Below are 16,403 nucleotides of genomic sequence, written 5' to 3'. Positions count from 1 at the left end.
TATTGTTCAGTTTGTGAGCTTCTAACGTTTTTGACACTATATTTGCAGGCTCATCTAAACCTTCATGAACTCTATGGAGGGATTTTTCTTGGTTGTAAACCTCATGCTTTGAGTGACATTCCTATCTCTAATTTCTGTGTTTTCTTCTCCTGCTGCCATTAACATAATTTATTTTTTTATGCCCTTTATCCCACCTAAATCTTTCAAATTCCACTGACACTTTCTATTCAGCATTTGTTAGTCAAAATACACTGGCATTATTAAGTCAAGATGAGGAAAAAAGATTTCCTTTCATCCTGGTGACGTGTTGCTTTTTTCCATATTTTATCTTTCTGCTCTTAGTTTTTTAGAAGCCTCTCCTCTCCTTCCCTCTCTTCTCTGCATGTTTAACAGATGATGCTCAAAGATCTTGCTATCTTGCTGCTTACGTATCCTGTATTTCCCTTCCTTGATATTTCTGTTCTTTTAAACTTTGTACATTATCCTATCTTGGGTGGGGTTTTTTGGTGTTTTTTTCCACTTCTTCCATTACAGCCATTGAGACACACATAGGGAGAAATCTACTTTTTCTCTCTCCCTTCCCTTGTCTCACTCTGCTAATTGAAACCCCACAGTAGTTTCAACCTCAGAGAGAAGGATGGGTATTCACTATTTACAAGGATATGAATTAAATAGATGCCACTGATTACCTCAGCTTTTAGGATTGTTAAAACAAAAATCCTTCTGGTCACTTGTTTGCCCACCCAGAACATGGAGTGTCTGATCCCTGTCTCACAGACTTTAATCTCTATTTATACTTTTAGTGGCTTCTCTGATGGTAACTGCAAGAAACAAGGGATCCAGGAAGGTGTACAATAATGAGGGCAATATAGACCATGAAGTATAGGGAGTTTACTTTCTCTGCTTGCTAAGCCAGCTTGAGCACCTGCTCTGGAGTGTGCTTTCCCCCTCTCACTCACATAAGCACTGCTTAACCCTGGTAGAATCAGCCCCATTATGTTGATTAAACATGTCACAGGCATTCACTTGATGACTTTTTTTTTTTTTTTTTTAGTTACAGCTGATTTGTTGTTGTGGTTTTTTTTTTTAACTCACACTTTGCTGTGTGCTCCACAGAACAATAACTCTGACTGATACCGTGTTTTCAATAAAAATGCACGAGTTCATTCTCTCCTCATAGAAAGTGGAGTAAACCAGAGGGAATTCCGTTCAAGCAGGGGCTGGTGAGACAATATGAGGGGAAAAGTAATGAGAAAGAAGTTGAGTCTATGACATTTCTGCTTTGGTGAGGTTTCCGTCATCCAGTTGCAATTTTTGAATTTGTGCTCACAAATATTATTGTTTGAAATGATAGTTTCATACTATTTGGCTCTGAAAGCATCGGCATTTGTTATGTCTTTCAAAAACCCAGAGCTTTTCTGGCATACCAAAAATGTGTACCTGTAACATAAGCATTTTGCTAGTATGCCTTACACTGCTGCCAAAATCTCAACAGTAAATTCCTTCTTAAAGGATTTGCTCATTAAAACTTGTGATTTGTATTTTAATTTTAAAGAGAAAAATAGTAGAAGATGATGTCTTCATTAATTTCCTACTATATTTTTTTCTAACAAAGATTGATTCATTAGTATAGGGAAGAATATGTGAAGCTAAAGATCGTGGGGAATTTTTATTCAGCAAAAATGTTACTTTTTATCCACCTTTTTTCTACAATAATTGAATCTCAAGATGGCTTCATCATAAATAAACATTTAACAGTTGTTTTTCTATAGCATCAGACAGGTTGTCTTTCCTGAAATACATTTTGCAAATGTTTGGTGTTCAGGCAGCTAAGCACAAATAAGCAAAGAGAGCAGTCCAGTATGAGTGGTAGCAAAAATGAGCTTCCTTTGTGTTTGTGCTTACAGTGAAATCTGTATAGAGTGAATCATTGTATGTATTGATGCATGAAATTCATATATATCTTACATTTTATATATATATATATAAATATATATAAAATATGTGTTAATGAACCTGTAATTATTTTTCCATTCGATTCAATCATCTTAAAGGTGTTAATTTGCCGCTGTAGCAAATTGGTATAGTATGTAGCACTTAAAAGGCTAATATTTTTGTGGTCTGGGTGGCGTACATTGTAGTGTAAATGTGCTGTACCATGGGACCATCTCAACCAAAGTGTGCCCTGTAGACTTTTTTTAGCAGCCAGAATTTGCAGTTATTTCCTGTTAAGCAGCCAGCACTTCTTTGCTCCTCTGGGACAAATCTGAAACATTTAAGGGATACAGGTTCCTCTTCCTCCTGATTTTCTGAATTCACTGTTCTCTGAAATTTACAGAAAAAAACAAACAAGGTAGTATTCATATACAAACTAAATTCATATTCCTTTTTTGCCCTAGATCTATCAGTTTTTACGCCACACCAGTTTCTGCTCACTGCATGCACGCTTGCTGGCTGTACAAACAGTTCCCAGGTCACCTTGTTTACAGCACAGCTGCCACCATCTCACGTAGATGCCCCGATCCTGACAGTTTTGGATTCTAGAACTATATATGTACAGTAAGTAAGGATTTCTTCTTTCCTGACAACACAATAGCGCATCAGTTTATTCAAGAATTCCAGTGAGTTCAATCAGGGGAAGGGTTTGTGACATAAAATTAAATTTATTATGATTAAATGCATAGAAGTGATTAGTTTAGTGGTTCTGTGAACCTTCTGATTATCACTTGCCAACTTAATTTCCATTTTGTCTTTACGCAATCAGTATAACCTACATATGGGCATAGCCTCTGCAAACTTCAGTGCAGGAAATGTTCTGGTGATGTGCCCATTTTGTAGCCCCTGCTTTGTATGTTGCTGTAATCATTTATCCACTGAGTACAAATACTGTATTAGAGGTATGCCTTAGATTTATTTTTATGGCTACACAACTGTATTCAAAAGCTTAAAATAAACCCCCTGCAGCCACCAAAACACAAAGGCTTACATTTTGTAGTGCGGTCTGAATCTTTACCTGGTCTTAATCATATTTTGCTTCAATTTGCAGATGGAAAGAACCAGTAGAAGTAAATGGAATCCTAGATCGCTATATAATTTATATGGCCAACAATGAACAGAATTTCACCAAGTGGAATGTAATGTATAACAGTACAGAACTTTTTCTGGATTTTACTATTCAGCAGCTTTTCCCGGGTACTGAGTACCTCATAAAACTGGCTGTAAGTTTTAAGGATGTGTAGCAGAGGTTTAAAATGGTGAAAATTATTCTGATTTTGACATCTTAAATACTTAATGTGTCCACTTTGTTTAACCTCCTGTTTTTGAAACTGAGGTGGAAGAGCTATCCTGAACATCAGTAGTTGTTTTGTTTCAAAACAGGCCCTAAACAAAAAAAAAATGCGTGTAATTTCAATACAGATTTTGTTCAAGGATAAGTTGGATGATGAGCAGTAGAGAATTGGCTGGAAATGTAAGAAAGACTTCAAAATATCTTCTGCCCTCAACTTACAAGAACACATTGAATGAATTTTAAAATGTTAGCATTTCATCTTTTGTACCATGATAATTTGCTCTTTCTTCATAAACTCTGTATGGGGAAGGAAATAGCAGAGAGGAAAAGAGTTCAGTGTAAAGAAGCAGTTTATTTATTCTAAACATTTTGAAAGACCTTGGTGCTTTCATTGCAATTCTGTATCATTGGTTTTATTTTGTAATGAAATAGAACAGCTTCAGCTCACTAACAAACCTGAAAATATGTGCATAACAGTATGGGATTGTCCATTGTTTTAACCACACTGTTCATTTTATAACAATACCTATATAAGGATATTTGCTTTGATAAATGCCATAGAAAAATATTCTGCTCTTGATTATGAATAAATTTACATTTATGTAGACTGGGTATGCATTCATTTTTTCTTAACATGCTCTTGAATGTTCTAAATATTATACCACAAAAAAATAAACTACCTTCAGGTAATGATAAGGATCTGACTTGAACTTGAAAAAGCAAGGATATTCAGTCTAATTAAAGCTTAGATTCATGTTGAAATTAATTCATTTGTGCCTAGGTATTTCAGCATAGTAAATTGTATAGCATATAAAATAGCACCGTGTCCAAATCTAAGGCAGTACTTTATCAAACATTTTATGCCTTTATAAGCAAATGGGACTATCAAAAGAATTTGTGCTATCCTTCACTGTGCCACAGTTGTCTACTCCTGTCCAGCTCCTGTGCATGGGGGCACAAGGAAAGAGCAGGGGGGAATTAACAGTTAGGATCTGGAGAGCAGCTAGACTGCACATTTTGGTGGATTTTCCTTGGGTGAAACAAAGAACTGTTGTGTGGAATTTGTTTTTACTTCATCAACATGTAGAGTTTTTTTGAGAATTTAGTGAATAATTTTTTGATCTTTGTATATTTTTATTTTTTAGTTGGTTGTGGTTTGGTATATTTGGGTTTTTTGTTTGTTTGTTTGGGTCTGGGGTTTTTGGGGAGGAGGGAGTGTGGGGTTTTTGGGGAGGAGGGAGTGTGGGGGTTTTGGGGAGGAGGGAGTGTGGGATTTTTGTGGGTTATTTTTTGTTTGCTTTTTTGTTTAAAGTGTTTTTGGGTTTTGGTTTGCTTTTGCTTGTCGGGTTTTTGTTTTGTTTTTAAATAATATTTGCATTGCATCAGTGGTAACCAGAAAGTAACAAAAGATAATTTCTTCTGGTGGTGAAGATAAACTGATTTATCTGGATAAAATAGACTAGACTAGACCAGACTAGACTAGACCAGGTTGGAAGAGACCTTCAAGATCATCATGTCCAAACTCTCAACCAATCCAACCCCTCAACCAATCCAACCCACCTAATCAACTAAACCATGGCACCAAGCACCAATGTAATGGTCTGTAATATGTTAGACAATCTAAAAGTCCTTGCAGCCTTGTAAATGGCAACTCCAAAATTGCATGAAAGGCCCAACACTTCTGAGGTGTGATACCTTTCTTAAAATGTTTGGATCCATTCTATTTAGTATTTGTCAGATTAATTTGAGGAGAATGTAATATCAGGGAGTTGCAATTTATGAAGCTTAAATGTGGACAGATGTTATACTTGACAAAAGAAAACAAAAAACCCAAGCAAAATAACCCAAAACGCCCAAACCCCCAAAACAAATACATACTTGGAAAGAAATAGAGATATTTAGTGTTTCACATATATTTTAACCTGATTATTTTAATGAAAATTTTGCAGTAAAACAAGCAACAGAATCACTGCAATGCTGGAAACTTAACTAAACACTTCCTTTCTTTTTTCTTTATCATCCAGGAGTTTTTTTCCTTTTCCTTGTTTCACAGGCAATACTAATTAATTTTTTTGTTTGTTTGGTTGGGTTTTGGGTTTGGGTTTGGTTTTTTTCATATCTGTGCAAAAATTGATTTTGGTTTATGTCTTAAATTGGAAGCTGAGTTACCCAAAATTGCAGCTTTGAACACTGAAGTCAGGATCTCATCACTGGCCCTTTCAGCACCTCACAGGCTGCTGGTTTAACTTTTGTGTGACAGGTTAACATAAGTACATGAAATAAAGTTAACATGATGTTTATCTTCATATGCTCTTACCGATTTTCATAATTGATTACTGTCATTTAGTAGGTGGCAATTGTATCTGTAAATGAGTGCAACAGCTTTTATAAGCAAATCTAATGCTTCTTTCCAAAAGTCAGCTAAGGAGTCTTTAAGGTCATATCCTCATAGAGTAGTGCAAAGGAACTTGCTTTTGCTCTGTTCATGCTCTGAGGCAGAGGGCTGTGAGCCAGGCCAATCTGAAAGCAAATGAAAAGCTGAAAGGCTGCATTTAGTAGCCGGGGTGGCACACCCCTTTATAGAGCTTGATTGCTTTTGTGATTTAACTGTTAAGCTAATACCGTCTCATGGCTGTGATGTGTGGGTAAACTAGCTCAGGTGGTAGCTGGAAGATCACAGTGTGGTGTCTCATTATGTAGTTCCTAACTGTCCCTTGGCTTTTGAGTTGCCTGCCTCCCTCCCCCCCCCCAATCTGGCCTCAAATCTATTTCTTGGTGAAATTCAGAATAGTACAATGGGGCATGATGTAGGTGTGGAATTTCATGGCTTTGAGCATCACTGAATGTGGTTGCCAGAGTTCCAGCAAGGTCTCATCCACTTGGATGCACTGACCTAAAATCCTACTATTTAAAATGTGGACGAGTTGGTTTTTACTGGTTTTCATACAAATCAAACTTTATACCTCAGCAAGTTTCAGAGATACAAAAATTGAAATTCATAAAATGCAAGAGCTAAATGAATTGGAAGGCTGCTATTACAGAGCCTTTGAATGAAAGTGAATGAATCCACTGCTGAGGAAGGCTTGGTGGAACTTCTTTAGCAAGGTGGTAATGAATGTACAAGGAAGAGCTGTCTTCCAGAGCTGCTTCTTCATGAAGCTAGTAGAAGTGAAATCATTGTGAGAATAGCCTGCCATTGCTGGAAGATGATGTTCTTAAAAATTTTCCTTAGGGAGATGCCAACAATTATCTGAACAGCCATCTAAGATGTTTTGGGGTGTTTTTTTTTAAGCACTATCACATTTAAAGTAAATGGCATGTTCCCAAAACTGAGGTTGTATTCTTTCATCTTTGTTTGATAGCCCAGATTGAACACAGGGAGCCATTCTGTTGTTGTGTTGGGAGTGTAACTTCCAGGGAAATCAAAACTATCCTATTGTATAAAATAGCCTCTCGTTTACAAACAGTTCTTACTTTTACCCATGGGGCTAGTATACACTTTTGGAGCATGGTAGGAAATATGTTGACTGTTCTCTGATTTAAAACACACTGGGAAATGGGAAATCAAAGACAATAACTTCAAATAAAATCTGCTAGATTGAGAGAAATATAATTTTTCCTGGAGATTTGGGCAGCAAGTTTATCTTTCCTTTGTGTGCTGATCCAGAGTAGGCAGCTGGTCCACTTCAGCACATGGGCAACTCCTATAGACCAGGTCATCCCCTAAGCTTTAACTCAGAGTACACTTGAATCTGAATCCTTGCTCAATTCCAGCTTTTATTTATTGTACTGCTAAAAAGATTAAAAATAAACAGGAAACTAAACCAAGAACCCTCAAATCCAGTGCAGAGTTGATACATTCTTGGTATTTTTTTTTTCACTTCTGAAAGAACTTCTATCTCTTGTTATTTATCTTAGTGTAAATAATTGAGAAACCAGCAATGTAAGGGCAGTAGTTATGTAGTCTTATGTTTGTACATGTAAAACTTCAAAAGCCTGGTATATGGGGTGATATGCACATTTTCTTGCACATTGTATTTTTTCACAATCAAGCAAAATGAAAAAAGATCATGTAATCAATCTTCTCTGGTAACTGAAATACAAACGATTTGACTTTGTTATCCATAAATGTGTAATAATAACTGTTACATATTGATTTATAACAGAGTTTCACTATTTTAATTGCATCTGCACACCACTCTTTGCACTGTGAAGAAGTGTGTGTCTGTCTTAATGGTATATTTTTTTTCTCAATGACTAGTCATCAAGATAATTGTTTAAGTGTGTTGCAAGTTTGTTAGTATGTTCTGTGTGTGGAACTTGTGTGAGATTTTCAGTCAGTTCCAGAAGAGTTTTGCAGTGTAAAACATATATATTGTACTGTAATTTTCTTTGGCTGTGGCTCCAAAAGCAGCAGAAATCTAATTGTGATTATGACTTACAGCAAAATGTAAAATGCAGTGAGTGAAACATTAGTGTAATGTTTTACCTATATTATACCTAAAAATTAAGACATGTAAAAACTTTAGCTAAAAAAAAAAAAAGTGGCTAAAATTGTAGATTTTACATTGTAATATGTTTGTTTATTTTGATTCATATTTTAAGGCTTGTACTGGAGGTGGATGTTCAATAAGTGAAGCTAACACAGCTATAACAGATGAGAGTACACCAGAAGGTGTTCCTGCTCCAAAAGCCCAGTCATATTCATCTGACTCCTTTAACATCTCATGGACTAAGCCTGAGTATCCGAATGGTAAGTGAACTCTTTTAGCCTCAAGTTAAAAAGATGATTAGTAAAGGTAAATTAATATTCTAAATGGCAGCTTATATGTGGTGCTTAATTTTTAATGATCATTTTAGCACATAAAATACCTGAGATAGTATCATTGTCCGCAGCTAAGAGATTGTGGTTTTCAGCCTCTTGTATGGTTTCAGTGGCTCAAAAGTGCTCCCTTTTGATAGTTTTTGTGTACTGCATCTCATTGTTTAATGTTTTCTAGGACAACTGAACAGAGGAATAGGCATTCTTGGAGAAATATCTCTCTAGGTTGTTCACTGTCTGATAAAACTTGAGTTTCTTTTACATTAATTGATGCTTAATAATCATTAAGATTTCTGTTCTGCATAAACATCTTCAAGCTGTGCATTTCTGTAGTTGTTAAAGAATAGAATTTCTTTTGTTTGGAAATATTTTCCATTGTAGATTGTCCAGGTGTAAATGTTGTGAACAAATTTTACATGTCTAGCGGTATTGATCTTGATTTTGTTTTCATGTGTGTCATGGTTTAAATCATAGCAGAGGACTCGATGCAGAAATTGCTGAATTTAAAGCAACACAAATATTTTTCTTTGTTGTCTTATCATCTTGATGTATGCCAATTATTTTTCACAGTGGTTTCACATGAATTTCATGTTTTCCCTCACTTTCAATTGTGGTAGAGCACATCCTACTTGTACAACTTTCAAAAGGGCACTTTAAATAATTCCCCCAAAATTGGTGATTGTGAAACTACACATCTGCAATGTTCTGTAGAGTCTTACATTACTTTCAGAAAGAAATAAGAGCATGTCATCTGCTGTTAAATAGCATATTTGATATTTTGTGGTTCTTTGTATGGGAGTGTTACTGGAAGATTTTGCCACTCAGCCTCCTAGAAACCCTCTAGCACTGTTTCTAAAATCCCATCAGTATGTGGCAAAGGCTCAGAGGAAGGCAAGGAGGAAGGAAAAAGGGAAGAGGGAAGGAAGGCTATGCATGTGGCTTAGTAGCTACTACCTGAGTAATTTTCATTTCAATGGGCATTTTTTTACATGTAGTTCATGTCAGGACCCGATCCTTTTATCCCTGCTTTGTGGGGAAAAAAAATCCAAAGAGTTTAGAAAGTGGTTTAACTAATCAAATAAATATAAATATATACATCCGTATATTCATATATGCATATCAAAAGCACAGGGTAAAGACCTGTAGTTTGATAAGTAAATTTCCACAAGTTTCCTCTAAAATGGCTAAAAGGTGGGAATACATTGCTAAATTTGCATGTAGTATTAAAGCATTTGTATATACAGCTTGGCTCTCCTTTGAAATATGATGAATAGATTGCTGTGAAACAACTGAGGGTGTTAGTGCACCCTCAGTAAGTTTGCAGATGACGTCAAGTTGAGTGGGACTATTGATCTTCTTGAAAGTAGTAATACTCTGCAGAGGGATCTGGACAGGCTGGGTTGATGGGCTGAAGCCAATATATGAGGTTCAACAAGGCCAAGTGCTGGGTCTTGCACCTGTGTCACAGCAACCCTACGGAGCGCTACAGGCTTGGGGAACAGTGGCTGGAAACTGCCCAGTGAAAAAGGACCTGGAGGTTACTAGTTGAGAACCTGCTGAATATGAGCCAGCAGTGTGCTCAGGCGGCCAGGAAGCCCAACAGCACCCTGCCCTGCAGGACTAGAAAAGTGAAAAAAGAATAAGCTCTGAAACTTTCACTTGATCAGGAAGGCTTGCATTGTTCAGTGACTTTGCTTTGTTCATTCTCAGCCTATCTTTTGGACTGCCTAGGGGGCTGGCATCCTTTATAATTTCGCTCTGTGTCAGTATTTTGAAACTGTATAGGAGGCTGAAAAGTATCACAGTTTAAAAGACTGAATCATGAGAAAGACCAGCAGAAAGAACCTTCTCTTGCATTTTCTTACTGTGGCATTTTACTGGTGTATTCTCACAATCAGAAGTCCTAATATGGCTCTCTTGTTTTGCAAAAATTAGAAGGTGTTTGCCTTTTGTTCAGGTGTTCCCTAATTTGTGCAGTCTTGGTGAGTTTCAGTCTACTAGGTGTAAGTAATGCTTTTTGAGATTACTCAGCTTGGCTTTGTTTCAGCTGGAAACCTCAGAATTACAAAGATTTGCAGACCATAAATTGTCATCTCCTTCACAGAGTTCTGTTGCCTTTCCATTACCTCACTCCTTTCTTCTGATGCTATATGACAGAACTTACTGTTTATTTCCATAGGCTGAGGAAGCTTATCAGCCCATTTAGTTTAAGGCAAATTCATGTTGCTTTGTGAAAAACTTTCATTTCATAAATGAAATGTGTACCAAGTGCAGAAAAAAAAAAGACATTTGGAAGGTGACATACTGAATATATTTGTAAAATGTGTATTTTCATTTGTCTTGTTTTCAAATCAACAATGAAATAGTTAACGGGACATGGCTAAGAGGTGTGCTACTTTATCGTGGAACCCTCCTCTATTTCTATCATGTCACATATGTAGATAGTGTAATATAAGCAATACTGACCATTTATTTGAGTGCAAGGTATGGAGAGGCTTCTGAAATGAGTTGTGGCATCAAATACTCTATTTTGAGCCTTCACTGTTCTAGTGGCCTCAGTAAAGAATCACATCTGTTGTAGACTTGCCATATGGTTGCAGGTCCGCTCCTTTAAAATCTGTTCACATTAAAAACGTGAACTTAACTTTTCACCACTGAAAATTTTCCTTAGATGGTCAAAAACTTCACACGTCTATGGGTCACAGATCAAATCAAGTCTTGATCTGGACTGTGTCTTGCAAGGCTATACAGAATTCCCACGAGAAGTATTAGGGATAGTAAAAATTTATTTATAGTTATTCTGTAAAGCTTATTTATAAAGTTACTCCGTGAACGTGTGCAGTACTCATGCCTGCAACTCGTTGTGCTTGTAAGACATACCTTGTGTTGGTAGTCAGTGAAACTGACATAGGTAAAAGTATGTTTGCTTAAAATTTGCTTTCTAGATTGTACCTGATAGCACTTTAGATTCAAACCCTCTTTTCATCTTTAATGTGTGGAATCTCATTGACAGATTGTATGGCCATACCCAGAGAGGGGAGAAGAGGAAGGAAAAGGGGAGAGTGTGTAGCTTTCTTCATGCTAAGCTTAGTTTGCATTGTTGGATTCCTTTTCAATAGTGAAGCATAATTATATTAGAGTCAGTAGAGATTTTGTCTTCTTTGAAACCAAGATTTTGTCTAGATACCTAGACCTAATCATTATGAAGAAAATAGACCTTTTCATGGTGACCATGTGCCACTTAGGGAGCCACATAAATCACAAAAATGTGCTATACTCCTCAATATTAAATGTATGGTAAACTTCAGGAATATCTAGCAAGTCTTGAGAAGTATGTAAACTTTGAGTCAACTGTGAACTCTTTCTCAGTATGCTTTGGAAGCATACTGGTGAAATAGAGAGGTTAATTTATTTGTGCCTAGCCAGAAAAAAAATATTGGCACATTTAGAAAAATGGCCTCACATCTTGAAGTCAGACTATTAGCCCTTTTGTTCTGAAATGTACTTTCCACGGTCCCCCACCCCCTTCCTTTTCATTCTGTAATTTCCTCCACTGAGTCATGTAAGGCAAAGGCAGAAGGAAAATCAAGAGATAATGGATCGGCTTATTAGAGATGATTGTTCTCTGAGAATACTGGGAAGACTAAAAAAAGTTCACAATGTTGACCATCAGGCTACTGCTCAGTGTAGATGGTGCATAGGGCTGTGTTTTTAGGAACAATTTGAAAGAATTGTCCAGTTAATTAATACTCAGTTACAGTGGGGATCCCACAGAGGTACGTGTGACACTGACATTAATATCAAATGATCTCATTATGATTCATGTTGCTACCACAAATATCAAAGGAATTAATAATGATTTGTCTATTACTTTAAGGGGTTAGTGCTACTGGTATAAATACTTAAAGTACTGCAGCGTTGTGGGTTGGGTTTGGGTTCCCCCCCCCGTAAAGGACATCCTTAATGACAATGTTCACTTTTTTTCCTCTGAGATAGATATAGTATTTTAAAATATATATAATTTGTTTATTTAATGTATGGGAAATATCAGCCATTAATGCCCTTGCATTACAAGCAACTAGACAGAGAAACCCAAGGGCTTTTTGCTGGGAAGCCTGTCAAATGTGGTAGGATTGATAGTGTGAAATTTACCAGGACTTCCTCCCACACGCAGATCTCTGTTGTCTGGCTTGAGTTTAGCCTCTTGCTTTTGCAGAAGAGAAAAGAATCAAGGAGTCTGTGAATCACTTCCCATACTCAGCTCTGCATTGCTTTAGCATATAAATCTTTTGAAGTATAACTCTTCAAAGCTCAGTTGAAAGAGTTGTAGCATAGACTTTTATTTATGAAGCATTTCTCCATCTAGATGAGGGGAAAAATCTTTTCTCAATTTCAAACAGAATCTTCCTGAATGTGGTTTTAAACAATTCCATCTTAAGGGAAGGAAGGATGAACTGGTCTATGCTTTTACAATACAAAGATGTTTTCTATAATGGAAACATTAGAAGGCATCCTCTAAACTGAACTCACTTTTAATGAATTCTATAGCTTTGTATTTATTTACCTTAAGATTTCATACTTAAACAGCTTTTAAAAGAAAACAATATTTGGAAGTGGAAAAGATGGAAGAATAGCCCTGAGAAGAAGAATTCCTTTGCAAGCACAACTTCCAAAGTCTAAGGAGATCTGTAAAACTCAGGTTTTAGTCAATTAAATTCAAAACACTGTGTATCTACCCTATCCTATCCTACACCTTGAGAAAAGCAGAGATTTAGATTTTCTTGTAAATAAAATAATCAATCACCTGCAATTTTTGAGTTAGTATTGTCACTTACACCAGAAATATCATTCTCTTTTCTATCTAGAACATCTAGCTAATATTTGATTTTGGTTTGCAAATATTATTTTTTTCCTTCAGGTTGAATAGGTAAGGAATAGTTTGTTTCAGGACCTTTTCTAGAGCATTCTGAGAAGAAAACAGCAACTCATACTATTTTGTGGTTTTGTTTAAGAAAAGTGGTTAAAACTGTTTAAAAACAAAACCAAGCCCTCAAACTATCATAAATTGACAAAGTATCTAGTTTGTTGACCAAGAAAAGGTAGAAAATCTGAGATAATTATTGACAAGAATGAGTGTCAATAAGGGCTTTTGAATGACAAAATTCATTCTTGCCAATTTGTTGGAGGTCTAAGACTGGTCTGAACTGTTCTTCAGTGTTGCAATGATCACTTAGTTTTTTTCTAAGTCTAAAGATGTTAAGATGTGAGATGTTTTTGTGTAGTTTTTCCAGTTTTTGCTTCAATAGCTGTATGTTGAGCAGGCTGTAAGACAGAATTGGTCCAGTTTTCCTAATTTCAAGGTGATGTTTAGCTGCTATTCAGAAGATTTAATAATATTTGGAACAGTGTAGATGTTTTCAAAAGATGCCGTATACTTGCAAGGCTTTCAACAGTTAAAGAGTGTCAAAGGGAGCGTGTTCCCTCTAAGTATTACATACACAGTCCTGCTAAAGACTTGCCTGTTTAACTGTGAACTGGTTGAAATACTACTACCACCACTTTAATGTGTGTAGCATGAGTTTTCTTCTAAACTCTGTAGTTCTTCAGATAGTATGTGACTGCTATCACATTGTTTTATAGGTATTATTACTAGCTATGGATTGTATATGGATGGTGTTCTGGTGCAAAATTCATCACAGCTAAATTGTTATGCTTATGGACTTGCTCCTTGGAGTCTGCATTCCTTCAGAGTCCAGGCATGTACTGCAAAAGGTTGTGCTTTGGGTCCATTGGTAAGTACCTTCATTTGCATTCTGGGAGTGTAATAAATGTCAGATGACAGTGAATATCAGAGTAAATGGTGATTATTCACTCTGGTCAGTAGTAACCCATCTGGCAAAATGTGACATTTAAGAAAAAATCCTGTTTAAGAGCTGCTAAAGATTTCATAGGTCATTGTTAGGCACCATTCCAAAGTGGAACATAGGTACCAGGGCGGGAGCGGCAGGGGGGGGAAGGAAGGAAGGCAAAATTTGAGGCTGAAACACACATTATTGAAATTGAATAGAGTTAATACGTTTGAAAGGTGCAGATGTGCTTTAGCCAGATTTATAAGGACGCACATAAAGAAAGAGTTACTGTTCCAGTAATGAGCAAATTTCTAGCTGCCTGACTGAAAGGACTGAAGTTAATTTGAGAACTGCAGAAGCCAGAAGTGGCAATAGGAGCAAGGAAAATATGGTGATTCGTAAATATCTTTTGAATGCAATATGTGATTGAAATATTACACTCGACATATTTTAACAGTCTTGTACAACACTTCATTTTTTTCAGGGTTTGAGAATACAGGAATATTAAATTCCATGTGTAAAACAAGCTTTCTGAGGAATCTTTTTATTTTGTTAAAGGTTTTTTTATATATATAGCTAAGATGATAAATCCATAAGATTTTATAGTACTGTAACTGATGAATAACTGGAATAATATCTTCTATGCTTGGTTTTATTTTCAAGCATAAGTAAGAAAGAAATCTGTGTTAATACTGGGATTTAATGTTTTGTTTAATCCATCTTTATGTGTGCACATTTAATTTTGCTAACAATGAAAGGAAGAAAAAAAAGGGAGGAAATTAATATTTGGGAGTTTTGCTTGTTCTGTTTATTTTTCTATCTTTATTTAAAATATCACTATATAGTACTCTGGTTTTATAAATAAACTTCCAGATTTTATTCTCATTATATAATTAACAAGTAGTATTTACAGTATTTTATTCCAAGATTGCTGTCTTTCAAATGCTGTTAACACTATCTATAGAAGAATAGACTTTATTAAACATTTTACAGCTTGCTCTGCTTTGAAGGCTATTTACTCATAAAAGCTTGAATGGCTTTTTGCCAGTTTTTCTTGTACATTTTTACAACTTCACATATACTCCAAAAGCAAACCTTTTTTCAAGATATTCAATGTGTAATAACCTATGTGTTAGCAGTGTTAGCAGTGATGTTTAAGAAAAGTTGTTAGCAGACTGTGCATACAGAGGAAATCTGTGTGTTTTCAGTACCTCTGTCCTACCAAACAGGCATCAAAAGGACAAAGCAACAGTAGTTAGAATTAAAAATAATATATATATAAATTTTAGTAGCCTCTTTTTACATCTGCACTGAACTGGAGACTTGTAACTTGACTTTTGAAACACTTGAAAGTAGAGGTCGCTGTAGCTGATACTCATCTGCGTCTCTTGATCAGTACGCACACTGTTTTCCAAAGCCAGTGATCCATCTCTAATCACAGGAATTGAAGTACAACATCTTTATTTAGGCTCACCTAAGTGCTGCCAGGAAGTTAAAGCACTGCATCTTCATTTGACTATTTGAAAGATTTTTATATCAATTACAGAAGAAATCCAACAGCTTAAAAAAAGAAATGCCAAATGTTTTGCCTCTACTCTAAATAGTATGGAAATATCCCCTAGGAGTAAACTGATATGCTTCCAGCTATTTTTGTTGCTGATCTTCTGCCTAATGTGCCCTAATCGATGAATGAGTGCTCTGCGACTATCCTAAACATGAGATTTCTGTAGCTCGTTTCTGAAGGTGGCTCTGAAGATCTCAATCAGTTATGAGAGCATTAGCAGTTACTGCATTTCAACATATTCATTTTGTGTTTCCTTTTATTAAACTTTTTTTCTCCCCGAGTGAGGTCAAACTGGTAACATGTAAATAAAGAAATGCTAAATTTTAATCTCTTCCTAGTGAAAGCCCAGATATCACTTTCGTGTCTGTACAAATTGGGTTTTGTTGATTAAAAAGAAACAATAATGTGGATCATCAAGAAATAGTGTAGCCTCTAATAGATTCTTTACAGAAATTCAGGAAATTCAAAGGTCTGCTGATTCTTTTTTTCTGAAATTTTGCTGTTTTTCCAATGTGCTAAATAAAAAGAAATTATCATAGGACCATAGAGCGGCTCAGGTTGGAAGGGGCCTTAGAAATCATCAGTGAATACTTGTCATCTCAATCTACTGCTGTTAAATTTGCATTTTGGATTTTTAGCTTATGTATACATAGTATCATAGTATCATAGTATCATTCAGGGTTGGAAGGGACCACAAGGATCATCTAATTCCAGCCCCCCTGCCATGGGCAGGGACACCCCACACTAGATCAGGCTGGCCAGAGCCTCACCCAGCCTGGTCTTAAACACCCCCAGGGACAGTACTTTTTTTCTTTTAACTTAGAGAGATGACTATTATTATTTCTAGCCAGTGATTTAATGCTGCTTATATGATAGCAG

The 16,403-nt window shown here is 36.1% G+C and overlaps 1 protein-coding gene across 1 annotated transcript in view; it reads left to right on the top strand.

The window, feature by feature from the left end:
* USH2A (usherin) overlaps positions 1 to 16,403 on the top strand; it is a 378,576-nt gene that overhangs the window by 183,750 nt on the left and 178,423 nt on the right. The window contains exons 32-35 of the mRNA XM_068153470.1: positions 2,400 to 2,559; positions 3,047 to 3,218; positions 7,895 to 8,042; positions 13,752 to 13,903. Of these exons, the coding sequence (XP_068009571.1) occupies positions 2,400 to 2,559; positions 3,047 to 3,218; positions 7,895 to 8,042; positions 13,752 to 13,903 (632 nt within the window). The remainder of the gene's footprint in view (positions 1 to 2,399; positions 2,560 to 3,046; positions 3,219 to 7,894; positions 8,043 to 13,751; positions 13,904 to 16,403) is intronic.

This window comes from Melanerpes formicivorus, unplaced genomic scaffold (genome assembly GCF_026170545.1).
Source record: "Melanerpes formicivorus ecotype bairdi unplaced genomic scaffold, bMelFor1.0.p_v2 SCAF_26, whole genome shotgun sequence".
Lineage (NCBI taxonomy): Eukaryota > Metazoa > Chordata > Aves > Piciformes > Picidae > Melanerpes > Melanerpes formicivorus.
This window is presented reverse-complemented; position numbering and strand designations above follow the sequence as displayed.